Source organism: Strongylocentrotus purpuratus, unplaced genomic scaffold, assembly GCF_000002235.5.
Source record: "Strongylocentrotus purpuratus isolate Spur 01 unplaced genomic scaffold, Spur_5.0 spur5_scaffold_15, whole genome shotgun sequence".
NCBI lineage: Eukaryota > Metazoa > Echinodermata > Echinoidea > Camarodonta > Strongylocentrotidae > Strongylocentrotus > Strongylocentrotus purpuratus.
This window is the reverse complement of record NW_022145600.1, coordinates 32,769,868-32,796,209: the sequence shown is the minus strand read 5'-3', so window position 1 is coordinate 32,796,209 and position 26,342 is coordinate 32,769,868. Positions and strand designations below refer to the sequence as shown.

Genomic DNA, 26,342 nt, shown 5'->3' with positions numbered 1-26,342 from the left:
AAGCATTAAAAAGTAGCTTTTTACTACAAAAAAAAAAACTACAAAAATAAAATCCTCCTGGTTAAACTGATTGGGGTGGGCATGATGTGGACAACTACACTGTTGTTTATTATTGATTATTTATCAACGATTCATTAATATTCATTATTAAATATGTGGCGACACCTACTCTTAAACAAATAGTGCAGTGGGTTCTTAATGTGCAAAGGTGGTGACACTCCTCTACAGGGGGGCCTCCATATATTTTCCTTTCCGAGGGACAGAGTGTTTTCCACTGTAAACATGACCTGCATCTATGAAATGGGAGGGGCACGTCAACACACAATGCAGGCTTAAGGCATCTGCCTGGGTTGGATTCGAATCTACGATCTTTGGTTCGACAGGCAGATGCTTTATCAACTGGGCCTACTCACCTCCCTGTAAGTTAGGTTTGATGTTAGGGTTAGGTTTAGTGTTTGGTCAACGGTTGAAGTTAGGAAATTAGTTAATGTAGTAAACTGACATGGAGCAACTGTCACAAGAAAGCATTTGCCAGCCCACCGTTTCAGGGGCACTGCAAATCAAGACTGTTCCTTACCTTTCATGAGTGTGTTGAAGGTTGAAGCATTGTCCCCTAGCTTGCAGTGCCACTGGTTAGCCATCACACACCCAGCTCCAGCTAAGCTCAGCAGCATGGCTGTCTCCACTGGCTTCTCAAGGGATAGGTCAGTGTTGCTGTTTTAAGGAGTATTAAAGTAGTGAACAAAATGAGAAACAATCTTTGTCTAATCCCTGTTTATAGAGATGAGAAGAACAGAAATGTAACACCTGCCCACCCCTCTCATCCACCAAGAATTTTTTTTGTTTTTTAATTGAAAGAAGAAAAAAAATCTTGTTAGTCTCTGCAGGGCCTGAATCTTGAATTGTAATGGTCTTGTAAAAAACTAAAGTATGGTAAAAGCTTATCAAAATTCATATAATACAAGAAATGAAAGAGCATAGTGCAAAATAATTTTCCACTACAGTATCATAGTAAAAACATTCAACTCATGAAATATTAAATACAATTATATATTTTTTCTCATTTAAGGTACCGTACACGGTAGTGAGCTTATGTAATGGATTATCTTTTCTAATGTTATTTGTCTGAATAGATCAAATAAAATCATAAAATATCAATTTTTGTTTGTTTTTGCTTCTCCTATAAAGTGAATTTGATATAAAAATATTTATAAATAGGAAACAAAATCATATGAAAAGATGTCTGCTGACATGGAAATGGAGCTTTGCATCTATTAGATAGGAAAAAGTAAAATAACTCATATTTACTCAACAACCAAAATTAGAATAATATAAACCTGATCATCTAAAAACCAAACTTGCAAAAAAAAATAAAGAATAGAATACAACTTTTAAACAAAATCATACAGAAAAAAAAGCTAAAGGTTAATACACCAAAAGTGTAAAGAATAAAAATGCAGTAAAACGAATAAAAATAAACATATGGAGGATCATTTGTTGTAGCAGAATAATAACATTGCTTTTTAAATCTGTAGGACCCTGTCTTACAACATGGTGTGACCTATCTAGATTGATTGCAAGAAGTCCAATTGATCGCACACCTACTCCTATCTCATTGGTAGACAGTTGCAGTTGGTATCAAGATGCTATCAATTTCAATCGATCGCAAATTGTTATAAGACAGTGTCTTGCTGGATTTAGGAAGTTACCTGATTTCTTTTTTAATAATTAAAAATTCAAACAAGAAAAAAAAATGGCCTCATGAATGGTCTCATGAATTTTTTATTGACCATCAAAGAGAACTTTGGTGATTTTGGGGTGAAAATCATGAAGTTCAGTTCAAGTTCAAGTTTAATGATCCACATTTTACAGAAAATACAAACATACAATATAGAATAACAAATTATACATTACAATTGTAGTATAAATGAGCACAAGTCAATGATTCTCAATTCATATAATAGATAAAGTAGAATGTGAGGAACCTATTAAAAGCTTGAAGGTTGTGTGTGCTTTTTTATATTTTTTACAAAGAGGTGAAATAGTTGGAGAAAAAAAAAATCTTCATTTAAATGAAAAGTTGAATTTATATTCATATTCATTGGTATTTTTGTTTTAAAGCAGCATTTGATATATACATTTCATTAAGCACTGGTGATGTTGGTATAGCTTTTGTGTATGAAAATATGTAAAGACTCTTAATAAAAGTGCATTTAATTCAATTTGCACTAAAGCTGTGAAGTGGAAGTACATGTAGCTGTGAGATATAATGTGTTGAAATACTATGTATGGTGCCATATTGATTTTTTGTTTTTTATGAAGTAGATCCTGTACATGGATCGATTATGTATTATTAGAGTTTTAAATATATGAATTGTCAACTGTAACAAAAAAAAACAAAAAATGGCAAAGCTAAACACTAAATTAAACTATACATAACTACATGTCAATCTACATGTAGAAGTGATTCAAAAGAGAAAATGCTTTTTTTCTCATGAAAAATGCATTTCATCTATGAGTATTTATATGCGGTCACATACAGAAATGCAGCATAAAAGCAAACTAAATAAAAAAATCCTTGAAGGTGTAAATCAGAATGATTAAAATAATCCAGATTAAAAAAAACAGAACTATAACTGGTATATAATTGCAAAGTCAATACATATAGCAAAGCAAAATACAAACATACAATATAGAATAACAAATTATACATTACAATTGTAGTATAAATGAGCACAAGTCAATGATTCTCAATTCATATAATAGATAAAGTAGAATGTGAGGAACCTATTAAAAGCTTGAAGGTTGTGTGTGCTTTTTTATATTTTTTACAAAGAGGTGAAATAGTTGGAGAAAAAAAAAATCTTCATTTAAATGAAAAGTTGAATTTATATTCATATTCATTGGTATTTTTGTTTTAAAGCAGCATTTGATATATACATTTCATTAAGCACTGGTGATGTTGGTATAGCTTTTGTGTATGAAAATATGTAAAGACTCTTAATAAAAGTGCATTTAATTCAATTTGCACTAAAGCTGTGAAGTGGAAGTACATGTAGCTGTGAGGTATAATGTGTTGAAATACTATGTATGGTGCCATATTGATTTTTTGTTTTTTATGAAGTAGATCCTGTACATGGATCGATTATGTATTATTAGAGTTTTAAATATATGAATTGTCAACTGTAACAAAAAAAAAAAAAAAAATGGCAAAGCTAAACACTAAATTAAACTATACATAACTACATGTCAATCTACATGTAGAAGTGATTCAAAAGAGAAAATGCTTTTTTTCTCATGAAAAATGCATTTCATCTATGAGTATTTATATGCGGTCACATACAGAAATGCAGCATAAAAGCAAACTAAATAAAAAAATCCTTGAAGGTGTAAATCAGAATGATTAAAATAATCCAGATTAAAAAAAACAGAACTATAACTGGTATATAATTGCAAAGTCAATACATATAGCAAAGCAAGGTGCATGTCCAGTGAGGCTCAGTCAGTCTTTCTCAGTAAAGGATTAAATTAGGATCCAATGTCATTGATCAGTGACACGTTTTAATTTAAAACTATCTTCTTCTTTTTTTCTTCTCCTTTTCAAAAAACCTCTTCCCGAAGTGTTCTTTGTTCTCTTAAACAAAATAAAAGAATTTGTAGATGATATATGATTAATTTGAAATTGTGAAATTTATTAAAATTTAAAAAGTGAGATTTGAGTTTTAACTGAAAAGCATATGAAGTGATAATTTATTTTAATTTCCTCTTATACACGCATGTAAACAACTGCCTGCAAAGCAGAAAGTGAACATCAACGAGATAAAAAATAGATACATGAACAACGGTCATATAGCAACATGTGTGAGTGTGAACTGAGATGTTACCGTTCCATAACTCGTAGATCCTTGGGCGGATTAAGCTCTTGACCTAGTGCTCTTCTGGTATATCAATCATAATTCATAGCAATATACATATTTTCAAATAACATTATTGTGATACAGGACTGAAAATCAAAGTTAAATCTTACAAGGATATATAAATTTTCTTTGAAAAAGACGACATACGTGTCTGTTTCTTAGTAAACATTTCATTCATTCCAACAATTTCTGAATCTTCTTGATTCAGTTGCTATTACCATGTCTTAAGCTCAGAAGAACATATCAAAGAATAAAATTTATTATACACGAACCTCTATTCTGCTTTCATTTTCAATAATATTGTATTAACAAAAATTACGAACGATATCATAGTGGAAATTAGATAAGGCAATCAAAAAATTATTTATTATTAAGAAAATAACATTGCTTTTTAGCTGCACCATCTTGTTGAACTGGTTTAATCATAGTACATGTACATAAGATGTTAAAATTAAACACACTCTTTCTTGATTTACTTTTCAGATTACACACTGCCATAGTTATCATGCCCTAATCAATCTGGAAAGAAATCAGAAAAGTTTTCTTATTGAGCTTACCTCTTTTCTACATCAATCTTTGACTGACGCATGAAACTCTGGTTGGTCTGCACCAGGTCCAGTATGATTGCTAGAGAGATTTCTGTAAATAACAAATTAATGGTGGTAGTCAAGCGTAAGAACCCAAATCAACTCCTTACAGATATTCATCATGTTAGGTCCAACATTTTCGTCTTTCTTTCTTTGTCTCTATCAATAATTTTTTCTTTATAACCATCTACCGATCATTCTTTTTGTTCATTGATCCATCAAACAATCTTTTATATATATATATATACATGTTCATATATAACTTTACTCATCTATTTATCCCACGACAATCATTCAATGTATCTATTACTCATTTACATATTAATAGGTCTAGCCATCTATTTATTCATCTATTTATTCGTCAAGACCCAGTATGCTTCTTACCATTGGACCTTCTTTAAGCTACTAAACATCTGGCTGAAATACCTGAACCTTAGGTCCTGTTTCATAAAACTTGTTATCAACAACAAATTACAATAACTGTAATAAGCTACTGAAATCGTGACATTTGATTGACTGAGAGCAAATTTATCATAGAAATTTAGAATTTTTTATTGATAACAAGTTTAATGAAACAGGGCCCTGGTACTACATACCTGCCAACATTTGAAAATAATTTAGGAACTTTTAGCACGGTATGCCTTCAAAAAAAAGAAACTTGCACTTGCAGCGGCAGTGTAACTGGCAGTTCGCTGTAAATCTGTACCAAAAAGCGAAAACGAATTCGCTGCTCGATCATGCAGCCATTCAACGCATGCAAAGCGCATGATAAAACAAGCTTAATTTGGCTTTAGCACCAAAAAATTAAAAAATTAAAAAAAAATTGAAATTGCGAAAAATCAGAATATTCTGACTTTTCAAGGTCCTAAGAACCCAGAAAATCAAAATATTCCGGATTATTCGGAAGGTATGGTACTGAATAACAAAGAACCAAAGACTCAAAACCACAAGACCATGTCACAAGTTTGAACATGAATTCATTCTTACCTGATAGGTTGACGGGGGCTAGTTTGAATGGCGGCAGTTGGGATAGAAACTTCTCAAGTCCGTAGAAGACGAATGCATTGCAGTCCTTCATCTGCTCTTCAAACTCTCCCAGACTGCAAGATAAGAAAAATTAAGGTGCTTACAAATAACATACCGTATATATATAGCAACAACCGTCTGTCATTACTGAAACCATTATCTTTATACAAATAAACGTATATACCTAGACATAGCAGCTTTTACAAGTAGCAAACAACTAAACAAAGCCCTTTGCAGTATATTATGGCAATATACTATAGTGAGGTAAACGTGCAAACAAACAAAAATGATTTTGGAACAAAATATATATATATATATATATATATATATATATATATATATATATATATTATATTTTTGCTTTTTATTAATTTATTTATTATTTTGTATTTATTTATTGATTTATTTATCTATTTATTTGTATTTATTTATTCATTTAAAAAAAAATATTATTATTTATTTATTTATTTGTTATTTTTTATTTATTTATTTAATTATTTATTTATTTATTTTTGGAGGGGGGGGGGGGGTCTAGTCTTCTTAGAATTGCATTCTAGTTAAACCTTTACCTCTGAGTAGTGGTTGGCTCCTATATCAAGCATATATGGGAATGAGAGAATTCCATAGTCGATAGGTCATTGACCAAGGTAATCAGATGGTTTCAGCAGAAAGCCAAGGGGAACAAGAGCATTCAGGGTTAACATGGGTTAACACATACAAAGGCTATCATAAAGTGCAATAACTCTAGTAGCAGCTCCAATGGAGTAGGATTAGGAATGAATGGTGGACCTACCTTGGTATGTGATCATCACCAATCAACCCCTCCCATCTAGCTGTGAACTGGGTCTGGTAAAGCTGTAGGGCTTCCTTGGTCACATGGACAGGGCTGTTCGCATCTGAAAAATAAGCATCCAAAGAAAACCGTAATAAGTCATAGGCGTACTCCAAATGCCTTTCAGTATGAAAGCCTCTACAGGGTCTCACTTTGTTGTGGTGGGAATACGGTTATGGCAAATCATAGAGCATTTTATAATTTTTCTTTCTTTCTTTCTTTCTTTTTTTTTGGGGGGGGGGAGATATTACAGCATAAAAATTATTTTTACACATTATTCTTACCTGTTTCAGGAGAATCATAGTGAGGATCCACGACATCTGGTGAAAGTAGGAATTAAGGAAGATGACTTCCTTAAAGAACAATCTAAGTCATTGTGACATAGTATATACATGTATGACAGTTTTTTTTACATTAGAAGGGTATGATTCTATGCAAATAAATCTGTTATCAGTTCCAAACTAGCCTGGAATATAAATGTACACTTTCTGACCTCTCGTTGGTTTACAACTACTAAACCATAGTAATATTTCTTACAATTAACAATAATAAACTTCTACAGGACAGTATATAAAAAATAAGTAGATAGAAAATAAGTAGATAGAAGAATTGTAAATAAATTCACCAACAAAAAATAGTAATTTCCATCTCATCTATACTTGACTTTTTTTTAAATCAATCTAAAAACATACCTCTCCAATTCTTAATTTTTCCTTTATAGACCAAGTGACAGCATCTTGTATCCTCTGGAAATGGTGCTATATAATCCAGTTATTATCATCATGATCGTCATCTTCATCGTCATCATCATCGTCACCGTCACCGTCATCGTCGTCATCATCATCATCATCATCATCATCATCATCATCATCAGCATCATCATCAGCATCATCATTAATATTTTTATCATTATTATCATTATCATTATTATTATTATTATTATTATCATCATCATCATTATTGTCTTTTCCTATGTTGATTTCTTTTCAAGGATACATTTGAAGCTGTGTGTATCTAGAGGGAGACAACCTGGTGGTACTGGTCTGTCTAGGGGTACCTGCACAAAGGAAAAACAGATTTCAAAGGAATTAGTGAAATACTGGAGGAAAAACCTACATGAAACTGACAGAATGATACTTACACAATTAACTGAAAAGTAGCAATGGATACAAAAATTATCTAGAATTCCCACAAACTTCCACAACAAGAACTCAATGAATACACAATTACTCATGTATGTAGTTGAGTTTGTATATACAATTTCTCCAAATACTGAGCTTTGATTATACAGTGTATCTGGAACTTTATGCAAAATGAAAGATAGGAACTATAAAATCATGTTACAATCATGGTCTTGACAAAATATATTAACACTTCTCATTCTTCAAATCTAAGACCTTTCCATTGGAAGCAGCGGCAGTCTGAGAAAGTCATTATTTCCATGTTATATGCCTTCAACATTTTAATTGTAATGATTAAAAGGAAGAAAAAGAAATCTTACCATCTTGACCCCTTTGTTCTTGTCCTTAGCTGCTTTAGCTTTGGCAGCTTCTTTCTTCTTCTTCTCCTCTGACATCTCATCTGTAAAAGAATAACAATAAAATCAAACATAATTATAGAGCTTCATAGTCCATCACAGTCACTAATATATCATATTTATTGCTATTGGTTAAGATTTTTTAGGTCAAGTCAAACAAATGCACTAAATGAAAATATAATTTCTTTGTTTCCACGCTGTTTTCAAAATTTAAGTTTCCGACAAACGAGTGACTTACAAAAAGCTTTTGTTCTGGCAGATAAATGGGTTTTCATAAAATTTATTATTATTATAACTATAATTCAACAAATTTTTCACTTGCTTTTCAACAGGTTTGCAAATATTCCTATGTGAAAATAATTTGAGCATGCAATCTTGATATTTGAAACTCTCACAAGTCACTAAGAAGCACTCGACGGTAGTCATCCCAGTATAGCTGTCAGCGGGGTGTTTCACAAAGACTAAGATCAACTTTAAGTTGGACTTAACTATGGCAGGCCATTTATGCCACTGTTTGCTCTTTCCATTTACTGGCATCGGTTTCTGAAGGGACGTACAAATCATGGTCAAACATCTACAGAATTTACAATTTTTGATTGTATGTTATTGGAGGAAAAAATATTATCTAAAGATCATAATTGAGAGACCGATGGTGAGAGCAACCAGTGGCATAAATGGCCTGCCATAGTTAAGTCCAACCTAAAGAAGATCTTAGTCTTTGTGAAACATTTCCCTGTTCCTACCTTCAGGTTCCCTGTAGAATCTATTGTAGAGCATCTGCAGAGAGAAGTCTCTGGTCAGCGCACTAATGGCCGGAGAAGAGAAGATGGCCAGAGCTTCAAGGGGCATCTCAAGTAGCCACTGGTCAGCTAAGATGATGACACATTCATCCTGGGGTTGGTTAGCCGCATCTCGCCCTGCTGGAGGGTTGTTGGATGTATCTAGAGCTCTGATAGGAGAAAGGGGAGAGAAGATGACATGTGATGTTAAAGGGATCCAGTAACTTTGTCTCAGATTCTGAAACAAATCCTGGACTTAGCTCATGCTGCAATGAAAATTAAAAACCTTAAGGTCAGTCAGGAACCCCATGACTTTTACAAGCCGATCTCCTGTCTAATTATCAAGATATTTGTGATTGGTAATCGAAACCAAATTTTGCGTTTTTCGTAGTCGCATCGTACAGTGTGCTGTGGGCTTTAGGTTGAAATAGTACAGTAGTTTGATCAACTGCGTCTGAAAATGAATTAGTTCTTACCTTATGGCTGGTTCTAAGTAAGAGGTGATAGGTCTGAGATAGTCTTCTAGGGTCAAGAGAAGGTTGATAAACTGAGCCTGAAGATGGTTCTCTGTCTCTCCTAGATCATCTACCAACTCCTACAGATCAAATGGAAATACAAAGATAGTAGATAAGTTACAATTTAACTATTCACATCTTAATGTCATCAATATCAAATTTGTAATATGATTCAGGGTCCTGTCTTACAAAAAGTTGCAATTGATCATCTTCTAATCAATCATAAGTGCAGTCTCCCATCTCTTATGTACAAACATGTAGTTGCCATTGGTCTGTCAAAGAGATAGTAAGAAGAATGCTTGACTAATGCATGTGACACATATAGCCACACCTGAGGCACATGAGGTTTTATTGTTGATGATGTTCCACTTAAAATAGATGCACAGACAACATTTGGCATTGAAACTATAACTTCAGAAGCATCTTCATTTAAAACAGTAATATGAACACAAGTCCTGCATTAACACACACATTGCACCCCCCCCCCCTCAAAAAAATGGGGGGAGGGGGAATCACTAAAGGGAAGTATGAATTGGGTATAGACTTACAGCGACTGCTTCTTTCATATCATCAGAGAGGTTTTCCAGCATACGCTGTCTCTGAGCCTTCTGAGATCTCCTGTACTCGGCCTTCAGTAAGGTCTGCATCACTTCCTGTTTGTGCTGACGGAACCTGAAAATGGAGAAATAGGATTTAGAATAATTTTTTTTTCTTTCTGAGAGCAAATCATGTTACTTATTGCACTGATTCTGTATGAAGGTATGTAGCAATACAATGTTCATATGTATGACTGTAAATAATTAGCTGATCATGTTGTACAGTGTGTGATTGATTGGAGGGCTTCTGATCGATTTGTATTAACTTAATTTCTAAAAGACAGGGCTCAGAAGGATAATACTTTTCTCCCCTTCATATACAGTGCTCTCCTTTTTTATTTTCTTCAAATGTTTGTCTCTATTCTGTGACCTACCAACAGGAACTTATCCACTTTTGTTAACAAGTCAGTTTCAGAAATAGTTCAATACAGTGTGCAATGTTGGATTGATTGGAGGGTTTCTGATCAAAAGCACATTAACTGCACATGTCTAGAATTACAGAGCTGAAAAGGACAAATACTTTTCTCCCCTCTATATACAGTGCTCTCCTTTGAATATATTCTACTTTTCTCTATTTTGTGACCTACCAACAGGTCTTTATCCACTTATGTAAAACAATAAGTTTCAGAAATAATTTCAGTACAAAGATTTGACACAGAAATCAAATGTCTCTATTTCTTCACATAAGTCATCTTCCATTCTCACCTATAGCAGAGGTTTTCTAGAGCTGATGGGTCAACCAGATTACGAGTGACCTTTGCCCTAGAGGTGTGGGAGGAGCCGCCGCCCTTTGACCTTCCACCTTTATCACCACCGGCCTTGGGCTTGTCAAGAATGGCTCCGTACAGCACGGACCTAGGAAGGTAGGAAAACAAGGACGAGGTGTCATAGTCAGGTGGTTAAAGGGGTTGAATGGAATATGAAGGGAGTAGATTTGACCACTTGGGCAAGGGGTAATGAACAGCGTGTCCCAGAAAAAACGAAAAAGAACCGGATTCCATGCCAATTTTTTTAAAGGCCATCTGTACTAGTTTGGCCACGAGGGATTAGACCACCCAGGGTGGTCACTGACAGGTGGTTATCTCATCAACTCAGCTCTCAATTAACATAAGAAAAAAAGGTCATGGGGGACCAACAGGCACCGCTTAGGCATTGTTTTCTATATAGAGGGACCAAGTAGCTACAATTAGTGCAGTGGGGCTTTAAGGGAGTACATTTGACCACTGGCAAGGCGTAATGTATAGAGTGTCCCAGAAAAAATGAAACCGGATTTCATAGCAAAATCATAATGAATAATTTCCTTGATGAGATATACATGTATGAAAAGCTCTACTCTCTTCTTTCATTTGATGCACACCTTCTTATTCATAATTCACTGAAATGTTTGGTGGAAGGGGAGCACAGTCTTACTCGAAAAATGAAATGGGAATTTACAAGGCTACTTGTACTTTCTTTCTGTATTGTTTTCCACTACTTGATTGCAGGGGAAGGGGGCACATGTCATAGAGCTACAGATTTTGGAAGCGCATAGAGGCAAAGAGGCAATATATCATAATGTGATATGAAATAAACAAAGCAAAATACATGTGTATTATCATTATCATCAAGGAGGCAGAAGCACATATTGATTGATAACATTAGAAATTTACCTGTCATCCGTGTGCTGTAGAATGACAATGTTGAAGTTTGGTGGCAGTTCCTTTATCAGCTCCAAATGATTGTTTGCAATCGATAAACGCTTCCAAGCCTGTAATGAGAAAAAATGTAATTACATGTACAAGCTTCGTATCTATCTTCAATAGTATAAACACAAATGTTTGAAAGAGACAACACATAAACATATGTACTCCAATAATTCAAACAAACAAAACATGTCCTGAATTAAGTGCTCTTTAAACAAGCTACACTTTTTGTGCAATTAGTTCAATCATGGTTAAATTTTGAGCAATTGATATACCGGTACTCTACTGAAATTCATGTTAGCAGAAATGTTGTGCAAAAAGTCCTCCAAATGGCTAAAATTGGTCTAAAACTAACAAGAAGAGTAGTAGAGGTGTTGTGGTCGAGTGGATACGTCGCCGGACTGCCGATCACAAGGTCCGCGGTTCGAGTCCCGCCGCTGCACTAATGTCCTTTGGCAAGACATTGATCTACATTTGCCACACTCCACCCAGGTGAAGTAAATGGGTACCTGGTAGGAATTTATTCCTTGAAACGCAGCGCGCGTAACAGCTGCACTGCTAAAGCCAGGGTAATTGTGCTGCATTATTGTAGAGCGCTTAGAGACTTCTGATAAAGTAAGTGTTAGGCGCTATATAAGCACTGTAATTATTATTATTATAAGAAAATGAATTTTGTACAGATTTAAGAACCAACATATAGGATATGGTAAAATTTGCTTGTAAACAATGTAAGGAGATGTAAGATTTCCACTGAGAATGGTACTGTACATTTCATCCCTCTAACTGGCTACATAAAGTGGTTGACCTTGTGATCATGGGTAATTAGGATTATGACTCGGGGGGGGGGGGGGCGTTTCACAAAACTTGTCATCAGTGACAAATGACAGTTTTTGTGATAAGCTACTGTAATCCTTGCTTCTGATTGGTTATCAGCAGATTTGTCACTAATTTTTGTCATTTGTCATTGAAAAAAGGCTTTGTGAAACGGGTCCCAGTTGTGAAGGAGGACCTTTGAACAAATCAATATAGTATGCGGTACAGCACCTTTTTTTTGGGGGGGGGCAGTAACAAAGCACTTTACACAATTTACTCCACACTTTAATAACATGACATTGATAATCAAGAAAGATAGAAGAAAAAGAAAGATCTAGAGCTCACCTCTGACTCCGTATCGAGAGCATCTAAAGCCGTCTTCATGACTGTCCCCATGCCCTGGTTAGTGGCTGTGTTCTGGCCCAGGAGCTGCTGTCTCTGGTGCAGGATGTTAGCCTGTCTGGAGGTTGTCGGGTCCACCTGTGCCCTGGTGAGGGCATCCTCCAGGGAGGCAGAGGCCTGGCAGGACTGGTACAGGGCAAGGTAGTGACAGGCCATGGCCTGGTCATACTGGCCGCAGGACTCGATGATGTCCATGCAGGCTGACCGTACAATGTCCTGCGGGAGGGAGATAGATAGAACATAGCATAATAATAATATAATAATGATAATAAAACAGTCCTTATAAAACGCTTTCCACCAAAGTCTCTGAGTGCTATAACAAACAAAATTAAATGACAAATATTTACATATAAAACAAAAATTACAAATGAATCTACAAATTACAATACATATGAATATTCATCAATGTGAACAGAGCAAGTTAACCATCAAAAGCAATTTTGAATATCGGTAAATGTGTCTGAAGACTAATTTTGAATTGGTTGACAGTCTGACAGTCTTTGACATGTAAAGGTAGTTTGTTCCAAATTTCAGCAAAAGCTTTGCAAAAAGAGCAATGACTATAAGAAAGAGTATTCCGAAATAATATTTCATATGACCAAACTATTTCCTGGTTATGAAATATTGTCAGATTTCAGTAGAGAATACAGATTCCTGAACAAAATATACAAAATGAATCCTTTCTGCACCTACATGTACTACACAAAATGTACATGTTTGAACAAAAAAAATATTCTGAAAATAGAAACTTTTCAAGATGAAAAAGTATTTAGAATTTGTATCATTTATCATTCACTGTGGCTACATGGATGATAGAGTTGATTAAAATAAATAATGATGTGTTTGACAGTATTAACGGAATATGGAAAAGTGAGGATCACACACCTTGAGGTTATTCTGTAGAGCCAGCTGAACACATTGTGCAAGGACTTCAGTGGCTTGGCTCAGGTATAACTCAGATGCAGTCTGCTCACCCTACACAGGTAACAAGGAATAACAAGTAATACAAGCATAAGTTCACATTCAGGGACGAAACATACTTTGTAGTAAATATAATGTGCATCAGGGATCCTAAGGTTCAGTACAGTTTTCTCTAAATCAGTCATCAAATTTGTCATTTAATGATAAAGGGGGAAAGAGCACATCAGAATGACTGTCCGGTCTCTCCTCCCTGTAAAACTGATTGGGATGTGCAGGTGCACCACAACACTAGGGGCTCCCCCCTCCCCCAATGTTTACAAACAGCACAGTGGGTTCTCAACATCCATAAAATATGGTTCTGTGTACGTCTCTCCTCAGAGCAGGAGTGTTTTGTACTGTTTCCTAGCCTGGACCTTTGGAGCAAGAATAGGACATGTTTACACACACCTTCACCAAATAGAAAATGCAGAAAGCCTTCAGAGTGGATTAAAAAATAATTTACACAGTGGTCCTTAAAATACAGAACAGGATTATCACATTTTGGGATTTCGACATTTAAACTTTTGTGTACAAATAAACTATTGAAGAAAAAAAAGGAAAAAAAGAAGAATAAACTTTGAAAGCAGAAGCAGGTAGGGATTAAAATTTGTATGGATGTCCTCTTTTTATATGTATTTGTAAGCGCTATCTATGGTAGTCATTGTTTTTAGCGCTCCTAAATATTCTATATTATTATTATTATTAATTACCTTATACTGGTTGACCATCTTACTGATCTTCTCAGCTTGTCTGTTCTCTTCCGGAGTCAATTCTTCTTCTTCCTCTACCTTCGCCTCAGCTTCCTCCTCCTCCCCATCTCCCCCATCTCCCTGGGTAGGCTGGGGCGGGGCCTTGCTAGCCGCTGGTACAGGTACCAGGTTCTGTTAGAGTAGGGTGATGTAAATGTGGATAAATACAAACCAGTAATAGAGCAAGAAAATGGTAGAACTTGAGTATAGCAAGCAAAAAAATGGTATAACGTTAGTATGGCAACAAATAAGCACCTGAATAAGTATATGTGGATGAATACATATAGAGCATGCAAAAAATGCTGCAATTTAAGTATGGCAACAAATAAGTACCTGTATGAACTGAGGAACTAGTTCATCTTTTCCTCAAGTATCGAAATTGTAATTGTCTATCCCTTCCACCATAGGGATTGAGATTATGGCTGTGCTTATTATACACAGACGTGCTGTAGTATCAATCCAAGAAATATTCATTATAAGGTTTAAGTATGGTAATGGTTGCCATATAGACAGCCGTCTCCTCCTCGGAAAGCAGGATGAGGGGCTTGTTGACTGCTGCTGTTTCAGCAGGCATGGGTGCATGCATCAGGTTTGGTGTATCAAGACAAGACAAGAATAAGACAAGTGTTCTTGATTTAAAACATGTCAGATTTAAATGCACTGTAAATATATGGGTGTTTCTTTTAGAACACCAGTAAAAAGCATGAAACTTTAGTGCAAACTGATGTTCGAGCAGAAAGCAAGTGTATGAATATCTTACCATGAACTGTACGTCCCACTGGTTAGGAGGGTTTGGTCCTCTCTGGATACCCAGCATCCTCAGGCAGCGACCAATGTTGTACATGGCCTTTAGGTAAACATAGAGTAACACAAATAAGAAGGAGTGCACAGATATCGGATGCATTACCAAGCAAAGTTGGACCCCGTTTCACAAAACTTGTCATCAGTGACAACTGAATGACAGTTTTTGTTTAAGCTTCTGAAATCCTGGTTGGTTATCAGCAGATTTGTCACTGTTTTTTGCAATTTGGCATTGAAAAAAGGCTTTGTGAAGCACGTCGTAGGACTTCAGGGTGGAAGTTGATTATCAAAAATATAAAAGACAAGTTGACAATGAATTGAAGGGATATACAAAATAGATATCAAAATGACAACACCTTCCTTTAATGAACATCATAAAGTATTAAAAAGACTGACTGACTAAATTTTTTGGTTTGTGGACAATTTTTATCTCATATAAAACTAAAAATAATGAATAAAAAAAATCCTTTTATATTTCATTACAAAATAAGAAGGTGAAAATTCAAATAGAGATCTGAAGAATGTACCATGAAAAACTAGATGGAACTTTGACTGCGCGCAGTCAAAAATGATGCCTCCGCCATAGAGCAATTTTACAAACCAAAACAGAAACAATTTTTAAATTCAAGTTTGATTGTAATCCATCTGTGGGTTTTAATGATAATGCATGCACAAGCTATTTTTGGCATACATAATGAGCCATGTGACCTTTGACCTTCGACCTGGTGACCCCAAAATCTAATCAGTTCATTGGCTCTGCAAGATACATACATGACTTGAGTTTGATAGTAATCTGTCTATTTGATCTCATGATAATGCGATCACAAGCTATTGTTGGATACATAAAGACCCCTGTGACCTTTGACCTGGTGACCCCAAAATCGAATCATTTCATTGGCTCTGCAAGATACATACATGACCTGAGTTTGGCAGGAATCCATCAATCGGTTCTTGAGATAATGCGATCACAAGCTATTTTGCATACATAATGAGCCCTGTGACCTTTGACCTTCGACCTTGTGACCCCAAAATCTAATCAGTTCACTGGCTCTGCAAGATACATCCATGACTTAAGTTTGGCAGGAATCCATCAATCAGTTCTTGAGATAACGCGATCACGAGCCATTTTCGCATACATAATGAGCCCTGTGACCTTTGACCTTGGATCTCGTGACCCCAAAATCTAATCAGTTCATTGGCTCTGTGAGATACATACATGACTCAAGTTTGGCAGGAATCCATAAATCGGTTCTTGAGATAACGCGATCACGAGCCATTGTCGCATAAATAATGAGCCCTGTGACCTTTGACCTTGGATCTCGTGACCCCAAAATCTATTCAGTTCATTGGCTCTGTGAGATACATACATGACCCAAGTTTGGTGGGAATCAACCAATCGGTTCTTGAGATAACGCGATCACGAGAACGGGACGTACGGACAGACGTACGGACGGACGGACAACCCAAAAACATAATGCCTCCGGCTACTTTGTAGCGGAGGCATAAAAAATAATACCAAGAGAAAGAAAGCAAGAAAGTAAGCACAAAGTTGCTTATGATTACCTTTGCCTTGAGGTGTGGTATGGAGCCCCCTAGAGTCAGTGCACCTGTCAGCTGACTCAGAGCAGAAGATGCTACAGTGCTATAGAGAGAGAGATATTATAAATATTCAATAGTTGTGTAAATTGATTTCATTGAACATCATTATGAAGGATTGATAAAGAGATAGTATCGTAATTAACGGTGTATTAACCACACCTTTTTGCCGCCGAAAGAAATTCAAAGTCGGGGTGCGGTTTATACACGGTACACCAAAAAACATTTTTAAAGTTTCGATTTATGCCCCTCCACCTGGCGCTATGCCTGGCAATGTCTCCCAGCTCAGTAATCGGTGTGTTGACTCACCACTCGGAAACTAGAACAACACTCAAATTTGTCTGTCATCTTGGTTTGAAAGTAGTCTTTCTGATAGATTTCAATATGTAGTTGATAATTCCTCCAATTTTTCTTCTATTACACGGCGTACCACAAGGTTCTATCCTAGGTCCTCTACTGTTTTTTAAGTCGGCAAATTTTTTTTTTTTTTTTTTAGGGCGAAAAAAGAGGGGTGCGGTTAATACACAAGGGCGGTTTATACAACGTTAATTACGGTACATGTTTTCAATAATAGTATTATTTGATTTCACATTCGAGATTCATGAAGGGGTTAACAGCCCCCAAAAAATGTTTCAATATGTCTTGTCAATTGGCTTACAGTGATTTCACGAGTTGAAGGAATTATGAAACCGGTTTGACGATGCAAGCAAGATCAAATGGTAATATTTCTTATGAGACCAACAAGTTTACAAGCATATACCGCAAATGCTCGGTCAAAAGACAAGTTTTCAACCGCAGTGTCTTCTTCACATCTGCATCCTGACACAAAAACTGTTTCATGATATCTATCTTCAAAATATATGAACTTGGTTTAAATTTCAAGAAGACAGGCTTTACTCAAAACATGAGATACAAAATCAAAATGCTTGAAGTCTAAATCATCTATGACATTGACAGAGAGACAATAGACATTTTAAAGCAAGTAATACCTAGTGAGTTCCTTCCAATCCCTGGTCACATCACTCATTATCGGTGTGGCTGCAATAAACTCCTCAACCAACTGCAGGGAAAGAGAGAATAACAATACAATTAAACAAGTGTTACCAGGTGAGAGGGGGTTTGAAGACAATTAAACCTGTGCTTGTTTGTGATAGTCACCGATATTCATGATTTGACTACGAACAGACAATGCCTGTTTTTAGAAAATTATCCAGTAATAATTTCTGAATGATTACAGAATGATTTAAACTGGAATTTATGGTAATGAGCAGTAGATTACAGGACAGGATTTTTCCCGTACTCCCACATGTTTAAAGTCTGATTTGTTTATGGGGCAGGTCATCTTTGTGTTACAATATGTCAATGTGAACCATTAAGGTTGGAAATAAAGTGCCACAGTTCTCTGAATAGTAAGAACAGGTGTCTGGTATTTTGGAATTCTACAGTCTCCCTCTTTCTCTCTATCTTTTCTCTCTCTATTGCAAGTCATTCTCTCTCTTCATTATATTTCATATATACTATAGGCTTTTAGTTTAGTTTAGTTTAATTAATAATAGTTTAGTTTAATTAATAATAGTTTAGTTTAATTAATAATAGTTTAGTTTAATTAATAATAGTTTAGTTTAATTAATTATAGTTTAGTTTAATTAATAATAGTTTAGTTTAATCGAGGGCTGCAAGCATTTCAAGCTGAAATGAGTAATGTTCTCCTATGTATTGTCTATGTTCTATACAGAATGAGAATCATATATTGTACTTTGAAACGTAAATTATATCACACTGATGGACATTATGTTTATTTAAAATATGTATGTTTAAAATATGAAATAGAAATCAATAAATCAAATCAAATCAAATCAAACATTATTCATACCTTCTCAAGAGAACCTTTCCTAGATTCTGCAATCCTGTGTTTCCTGTCCTCTTCAGCAAAGATGGCAAACACATCAATGAGGAGCTCACTCAGCGTCAGCTTGGCAGCACAGGCTTCTCGCTGTACAGGCAGGCTCACGTTTCTCATCTAGAGAAAATAAAATAAAATAGATGAACAGTAAATCATAGAGTTTGATAGGGTTACATGAATGGAGTCAAAAGATAATGGAGGATATAGCCTTTGGAGCTGATGGCATGGCATGATTGTACCATTTACGGACAAACAAAGTGGTTAAAATTGAGAGCTGGTCATTTCTAAATTCATGTGGTAATATAAATGCGTGAACCAGAGTGAAGATCGTGATTCATACGTGATTCTTTGCATTATTTTTACTCCATGAAATTTCAATTCATTTCAGGAGTGCAAAGGGCAAAATAGATTACAAAGAGAGCACAGCACATTAAAGAGAAACAAACAAACCATCACAAAATGTCTGTGGAGTAAAAAAAAAAATTATAAAAAAAAAAAAAGAATCTTTCAAAAGACTCTCCTTAGTATTAGCTGACTGTGGAAATGTTTAATAGGCCTGTTTACTAATGTATTCACGGACCTTTAAATTTGCACACGGTTGTAAGCTCTGGCAAACAAACCGAGCGCAGTGTCTGCTACGGCCCTGCTACACACACTTTGTATACGGCGATGTGGGAAATGCGAGGAAAAAAAGGCTGATCATCGTCCTAATAAACTTCGTTTAAAACTGTTTGTTTTCCAACCTTAGGGTATATAATTAAAATAAATATAGTTTTTCTCAGTTGTACATGACAAATCTTCGATTTTATTTTCCGAAATCCGACGAAATATCGCAAAAATGGGAGGTAAGCATTGCTGTTACGGCACGTGTAACAGCGATTCACGGTACGCAGACAGACCCCATATGAATGGACTTCATTGAACTTCATTTGCTCCACATTCCCGTCAGCAAATAGACGATAGTCCTCAAACGATTTATATGCTTTGAGTTTCTTTCTGTCGTAGTCAGTTCTATTTACTATCAGGTAGTTGAAAATGTCGTATAATCCGAAATCTGGTATACTTTCAAAGTTCTCGGTGTAGCCGGTGATTTTCATTGGGTCGTCGAACGAGCACCCCGCACGCTCCAACTTCTCCCGCAGCGACCGTGCGGAGTCGAAGCTCGCAAGGTCCGGGTCTTGGGGCAAAGCGATATCGGCCACAGCAGTCGCAAGTTGAACTAGTTTCTGTTTGTTGTACCCTGATGTCGTAACTCCTCTCTTTCTTAAATAATCGGTGAGCTCCTTCACTGTCCGCTGCGAAAACGGCTTGCTGGAACTACAACTCGATGTCGAAGGCGATGCCATTGTAGAAATTAGGGTGAAAAAACGTCGCGGTCGCTAGCAATGGCTTTGTATGTGTATAGCGTAGCGGGCATGGAAAAACAATGTGGTGACCGTGCCGCACCACGCAAAGCTTGCCCTACGTAGTAACAATCGCTAGGGTGCGAGGGATTATGACGTCACTCGCATATCATTAGTAAACAGGCCTATTCACTATCTCTTAAAGAGACAATAATACAATATTTAAATCACAAGATGTTGAAAATGATTATCATCATTAAACTGTTTCTCTCTTCAATGAGCTTCCATCATTACCTCAGAAACAGAAGACAGTGTTTGGATCTGAATCATGAGATCATCTGCTATGGAAACCACTGTCTTCATCACACCGTAAGCCTCCAAGAGAAACTTGTGCTGTAGCTCTTTGTCTTGGCTATCGCAGGCAAATAACCTGATGAAAATAAATGGAATTTAATGAAAAGGGATTAGTATGACATCGCTGAACAGTTTGTGCCTCTTTTTCTTCTTCTATTCACCCCTTCTTTTATTTCTTCCTTTTCTCTTGATTGTTTTCTTTGACGTTACCTCTCTCCCCACTTTCACTTTATCACTTTCAATTCACCCTTTTAAAATATCTCAATTTCTCCTCCTCTTCTTCTGAGATGTATTACTTCATAAAGATGTCTAGATCTCCACATCTTGTTTCATTTTTTTACCTTGATATACTCTCTATCTTGCACTACAATGTATAAAACATTTACTGAAGCAAGTTTGTCCCCTCCCCTGAACAAATCCAAAGAAAGATTAAATAAAATAAGAGAGAGAGAGATACATGTAATAACAAAAATGAAGCCTTCAGTTATAAAGCACACCTATCTATTCCATGAAATGGTCAAGGCATGCAACTTAAATGTACCCCCATGAGCCTGGCTTTAAGCTAAGGTGCTCTAGGGTACTAGAAGCACTCCAGGGCCCAGTCTTATACAGAGTTGATATCAATCGCAACTTTGTACATAAGAGATAGAAGACTGCAGACTTGCAATTGATTGAAGGACTTACGATTGATATTGATCAATCGTAACTCTTTATAAGACGTGGCCCAGGAATCTCTTCCCACCTGGTACCAATGTACCTCACCTGGGTTAAGAGAGGCATACCTAAATTATCACAACATATTTTTCAGGCAAACTTGAAAGACCACTGATACCTTAGGATATTGGCCTGTTTTTGCATGATCTGCATTGCTTCTCTCTTGTATCCAGCTCCTAACATCTCCTGGGCGCTGCATTCAAACTTCTGACAAGCCGTCTGTAGCTCTCTATGAGCCTTGGGTTGCATGGTATCACGGCACTCCTGTAGAACCTGGTTTACCTGCACCTCAGCAAATCTGAACACAATCAATGATGACAGAAGGCTTACATAATCATTTCAGAAAACAAGGCAAATCTTTTCATATAAAAGCTTATCTGAAAATGTAGCTGTTTGTGTAGCTTAATAGATCTAGAGTACAGATCTGATTTACCTGCACCTCAGCAAATCTGAAATAATCAACAAATTATAGTCATATTTGACACAAAGCTGACATAAACATTTTAGAAAACAAGGCAAATCTTTTCATGATGATGAAAGAGCAGATCTGAAAATGAAGCTGTATGTGCAGCTTAAAAGATCTGGACAAATTTAACGTATCTACATGATGATTACAGGGCCATGTACGAGTTTGAAAAATGATATTTTAAATGTGACATTGAGTTCTGGCTTAGAATCAGTTTCTCTAGAGCTTTACTTCAATATAAATGCATAAATTATGCATTAAAGTATCTAATGCATATAATGGTAGTCAGTGACAACAATTTGTGTTCATTTCAAAGCACATTTTCAGCACACGATTAACTTAAGTAAATTTTCTCTTTTCTTTATCTCTCTATTTCTCCACCACCATTTCTTTTACGCCTCCTCTTATCTTCCTCTCCCCATCTCTCTTTCCACTGTTCCTTCCTAATCTTTCTCATTCTTCATATTCCTTTAATTCATTTTAAACTGCATACATGTATGTCGTAACCTTTAATTGTTTCCTCTTCTTACTCCCCACACATGCACACAAACAAATAAAAACATAACTATGAAAATATTCTTACTTAGCGTCCAGTGTAGCCTTGATATAGTTGATCATGCCTGCTTTGTTTGGTCTCTTTTCAGCCAGTACAGTGAAGGTTGCTATAGACTTGAGGATGAGAGCTCTAGCCTTGTTGCTCCTCTCCCTATCCTCTATATTTCCCAGATAAGCATCTACCATCAGGAGGGTCGTCTTCAACCAAAACATCTCATCAGTCTCAAGGGCCTTGTACAAACAGGGGAAAAAGCATTATATAATAATGTTGTTGTTGTTGGGTTTAGTTTGATGGCACTGTCCATAGATTTTGATGATATCCACCAGGCTTGGTGTGAGAGGGCGTCTCGCTCTCTCTTCTGCAGCTCTACGTTTCTGTGATTCTGATACTCGCTCGGTGGGTGAGATAAAGACATACCTTGACCTTTGCTAATAATAATATTAATGACTTCTCATATAGCGCTCATATCAATCACCCTGTGACACGCACAGCACTTAGACATTATTATTATGAGATACATTATTTACCCTGGTTAAAGCCAAGCCGCCAAGGAATCTAGTGCTCAAGTATATCAGGTACCCATTTACACCTGGGTGGAGAGAGGCAAATATAGATTAACGTCTTGAAACTAATGCCAAAGCATCATGTAACAACAATAAAAGGATTTGTAGTGTATTACAAGAAAAGACCTGAACTTAAAGCCGTCTGCATTAGTTTGGCCAGGAGGGATTAGACCTCCCTGTATGGTCACTGGCAGGTGGTTATCTCATCAAATCAGCTCTCACTTAACATAAGAAAAAGGGGATCATAGGGGACCAACGGGTACTGCTTAGGCATTGTTTGCTATAAAGAGGGCGCAAGTAGCTACAAGTTGTGCAGTCCTGCATTAAGGAACTTACGAGGAATTAATTCTGATTTAAACCTACCTGTGCCTCTTTAAGAAGGTTGATTGCCTGTCCATAGTTGGCTCCATCACCAATGGCAAGACTGGCCAGATGGAGGAGGATGTAAGCTTGGGTCCAAGTATCTTCAAAGGCCTGAGCTGCTAGGTATGCCTCGTTCAGAAGCTCTCTGGCTGATTGGTAGTAGCCCTAGATAGATATTGAGGATGAATATAATTTAATGATAGTTGCACTGGCTGTGCAAGCTAAATCCACAATATTTGTACTTTCAAGAAAAAATAAGGGGGAACAAAATGAGATGACAGAATACCCATCAACTAAAAATGATATTTCAGCGGCAACATATGGATAAAGCAGAAAGAGGGGAGGGATAGGGGGTTGAGACAGACAGAGGCAGATAGAGACAGATGGAGGGAGAGGAGAGACTAGGACAGACAGAAGGAGGGAAAGAGAAAGAGAGAGAGAGAGAGAGGGGAGGGAGAGGGGGTTGATAGAGACAAAGACAGATAGAATACAGAGGGATGGAAAGAGAAAGACAGTTCTGTACCATGGAAATAGCAATACTTGCATATTTTTCATCATTGTTGTACTCCAGTCAAACCAAAAAGCCAGATATTAAAAACAAAATTATAACACCCGAGTGGGTGACACTTTGTAGGTAAGCAGTCGATATCAGCTTGGTCTGGCAGTGTGACGGGGGTATCAAATAAGACTAGGAATAAGAAATTACCATCTGAATAATGGTTTAATGTATAAGTATAAGATTAGTTCAATGTTCACCTGTTTGATAAGTATCTCAGCTTGCTGTGTCCATGCCTGTCTGTAAGACTGAGCACTCAGTGACTTCTTGAGTCCTTTCACTGCCTCAACGATATCAGTCTGAAATGTGAGAGATTCAATCAATAGGGGAGAAAAGGGTCCATTAGTATAATTGCTAAATTTTACTTTTATGCTCGCTAAACAAATTAACAATTTTTTAGGGTGTTCACTGCCTCTACAGTGTTGGTCTAAAATGAAAAGATTCCATTAAAAAGACGATAATACTCAACTCTTGAATAGCACCAGAGAGTGTTGATAAATTAAGCTATACAAATCTCCTGATGAACTCTGGTACAATGAATGACTTGCAAAATAATGATAAATTATATAAAACAAAACTTAATCAAGACACTAAATATACTTGAGAATACCGAGATATACACTTATACAATCACAAATTCAAATAGAGCTGCCATGAACAAATAGTATTATTTCATGTATGACTCTACATGGATATAACAAGTCAGAAAATAATGCCCACCTTTTGGTCTGGATGGATAACAGTCCTGGCTAGTTTAAGGTTCTTGGTCTTATCAGCTGATATGTTTCTTTTGAGCTCATCCACCCTCTTGGCCTCTCTCTGTACTTGGGCTTGCTTCTCTTTCAGCTTAGCAATCTCATCTCGGGATCTGGAGGAGTGGAGTCATTAAATGATATCAATGATTTGTTACAATGCTCAGCATAATAGGAAAAAAAAAAAGTAGAAGCCCTTTTAAGTTCTGTTTTTCAGATTTTCAAATGATACGTCAGAATACTTGCAGATCGCAAACCATGGATTCTTCACATTTGAAGCTCCACAATGTGATTATAAATGTAGAAGCCCTATAAAGTTCTTTTTCTCAAACTTTCAAATGATATGTCAGGATACCACTGATTCTTCACATTTGAAGGTTTCTAGGTGGTTTGAAGAAATGATCTTACAGAACATGGCTTGAATATGAAGGGCAACACACATTTTTTTAAAAATAATTCAGAAGCTGTTCATTTTGATTGCTATTATCTGAATGGGCAATGTGTGGACTTGGATACACAGTCAAAGAATGATTAAAACTTTTTTTAAATATTTTTGTTGAGATGGACATCCATTATCCATCCATTCCTGCCTTTCTGCCTGTCATAAGACATGTTTACACAGAAAGAAATCAAGTGAGTGAGATAGTGTGTCAAGCAGACAAGATGTGAAATGATGTGGAAAGGGAGACAAGAAAAATGGTCTTCATAGGCAGGTGGTCTTTACATACAGGTTCCTTTAGTTCAATGAGAAACCATTTCCAATGGAAAAAAAAAAAAAATGTGGTCTTTCTACACAAAAGCAGGTTTGATTGTCATAAGATTATCACCTCACTAACATACTGTCAAGGAAAAGGTGACTCACTTGGCTTGTTCCTCTGTGCTGAGATTTGTTGGTCCTACCACAGCCTCATGAAACTTAGCTGCTGTAGACAGGTTCATCTCCCAGCATACCTCAGCAGCACTGTAAACAAATCAAACAGTACGTAAATAGATGAAGCTATTCATATATAGAGATTAAATGGTAGGAAGGATAATATTTGTTCACCAATACTTAGTTTGATAGAACTCATTATGATACCAAGGAGAGTAATTGACACTGTATTTGAAGTGAAACTTTTCATTTGTTTCCTTTTAATAAAAACTTCTACTAATTCTTTCAAATTCACGCCTACAAAAAGTAGTACAATGAACAGTATCCATTGTGAGAAAGTTACAAGGTAAATTTAAATGAAAGTAAAGTTGATAATATAGTCATTCTTTAAAGGAGGCGGGATCGCTCAGTGGTAGAGCAGTGGCCTCATAACCGGAAGGTCCTGGTGTTCGTAACCAAGTTAATGCGCTTGTGCCCTTTGGTAAGGCTTTACTCCTCATTAACAATTCCTTCGGAGAGGACTTGAACTAAAGGTAGTCATCAGGTGAAAAAAACAGATCCAACAATCTATGTAATGCATGATAAACAATCCAGAATTACTTTAGTCCAGTTCATTGCTCTAAAGACAGTTATCCCTCAAATGCAATGCTAGAACTCACTATTAAATTTAACAAGTCATGTCACTGTAATAAATATATGTATATTTTAGTCCTGTATTCTCGTATCTTCACCAAATTTGCTTGTAATATGTAAACAAATCATCCTTTGGCTGCTTAACACGTTTTGTATTATACCATGAATAAATAAAAATGTATGAAATGGATAAAGTGATGTATTTCTTACATGAGACGATAGGTCTTTGCGGATGTCTCAGAGAAGACAATGTCCCTGGCTATGACCTCAGCCATGTTGAGTGCAGGGAAGACAAGATGGGTGAAGTTAGATGCTCTCAGTTCCATCACTAAGGTCTCCAGATAGTACATGGTCAATGTCTGCAAACAAAACAATGCATAGATGAGAGTCAAGAGATTTTTTATAAAGGTTGATATGGATCAATGCCTGTAGAGGGCTATACATAGATGGAGAAGCATATATCAATGCAGAAATGT

The 26,342-nt window shown here is 36.2% G+C and overlaps 1 protein-coding gene across 1 annotated transcript in view; it reads right to left on the bottom strand.

Annotated features, from left to right (window-relative positions):
• LOC763857 (cilia- and flagella-associated protein 46) overlaps window positions 1-26,342 on the bottom strand; it is a 64,824-nt gene that overhangs the window by 2,289 nt on the left and 36,193 nt on the right. The window contains exons 39-65 of the mRNA XM_030986077.1: window positions 26,077-26,225; window positions 25,225-25,323; window positions 24,331-24,478; window positions 23,811-23,909; window positions 23,055-23,219; window positions 22,156-22,358; window positions 21,225-21,404; window positions 20,333-20,468; window positions 18,666-18,812; window positions 17,782-17,852; window positions 16,760-16,838; window positions 15,156-15,242; window positions 14,357-14,527; window positions 13,572-13,661; window positions 12,630-12,902; window positions 11,439-11,536; window positions 10,495-10,644; window positions 9,742-9,865; window positions 9,155-9,273; window positions 8,643-8,848; window positions 7,864-7,943; window positions 7,359-7,419; window positions 6,647-6,682; window positions 6,324-6,426; window positions 5,492-5,604; window positions 4,475-4,556; window positions 578-714 (exon numbers count right to left, since the gene is read on the bottom strand). Coding sequence (XP_030841937.1) covers window positions 578-714; window positions 4,475-4,556; window positions 5,492-5,604; window positions 6,324-6,426; window positions 6,647-6,682; window positions 7,359-7,419; window positions 7,864-7,943; window positions 8,643-8,848; window positions 9,155-9,273; window positions 9,742-9,865; window positions 10,495-10,644; window positions 11,439-11,536; window positions 12,630-12,902; window positions 13,572-13,661; window positions 14,357-14,527; window positions 15,156-15,242; window positions 16,760-16,838; window positions 17,782-17,852; window positions 18,666-18,812; window positions 20,333-20,468; window positions 21,225-21,404; window positions 22,156-22,358; window positions 23,055-23,219; window positions 23,811-23,909; window positions 24,331-24,478; window positions 25,225-25,323; window positions 26,077-26,225 — 3,406 coding nt within the window. The remainder of the gene's footprint in view (window positions 1-577; window positions 715-4,474; window positions 4,557-5,491; window positions 5,605-6,323; window positions 6,427-6,646; window positions 6,683-7,358; window positions 7,420-7,863; window positions 7,944-8,642; window positions 8,849-9,154; window positions 9,274-9,741; window positions 9,866-10,494; window positions 10,645-11,438; window positions 11,537-12,629; window positions 12,903-13,571; window positions 13,662-14,356; window positions 14,528-15,155; window positions 15,243-16,759; window positions 16,839-17,781; window positions 17,853-18,665; window positions 18,813-20,332; window positions 20,469-21,224; window positions 21,405-22,155; window positions 22,359-23,054; window positions 23,220-23,810; window positions 23,910-24,330; window positions 24,479-25,224; window positions 25,324-26,076; window positions 26,226-26,342) is intronic.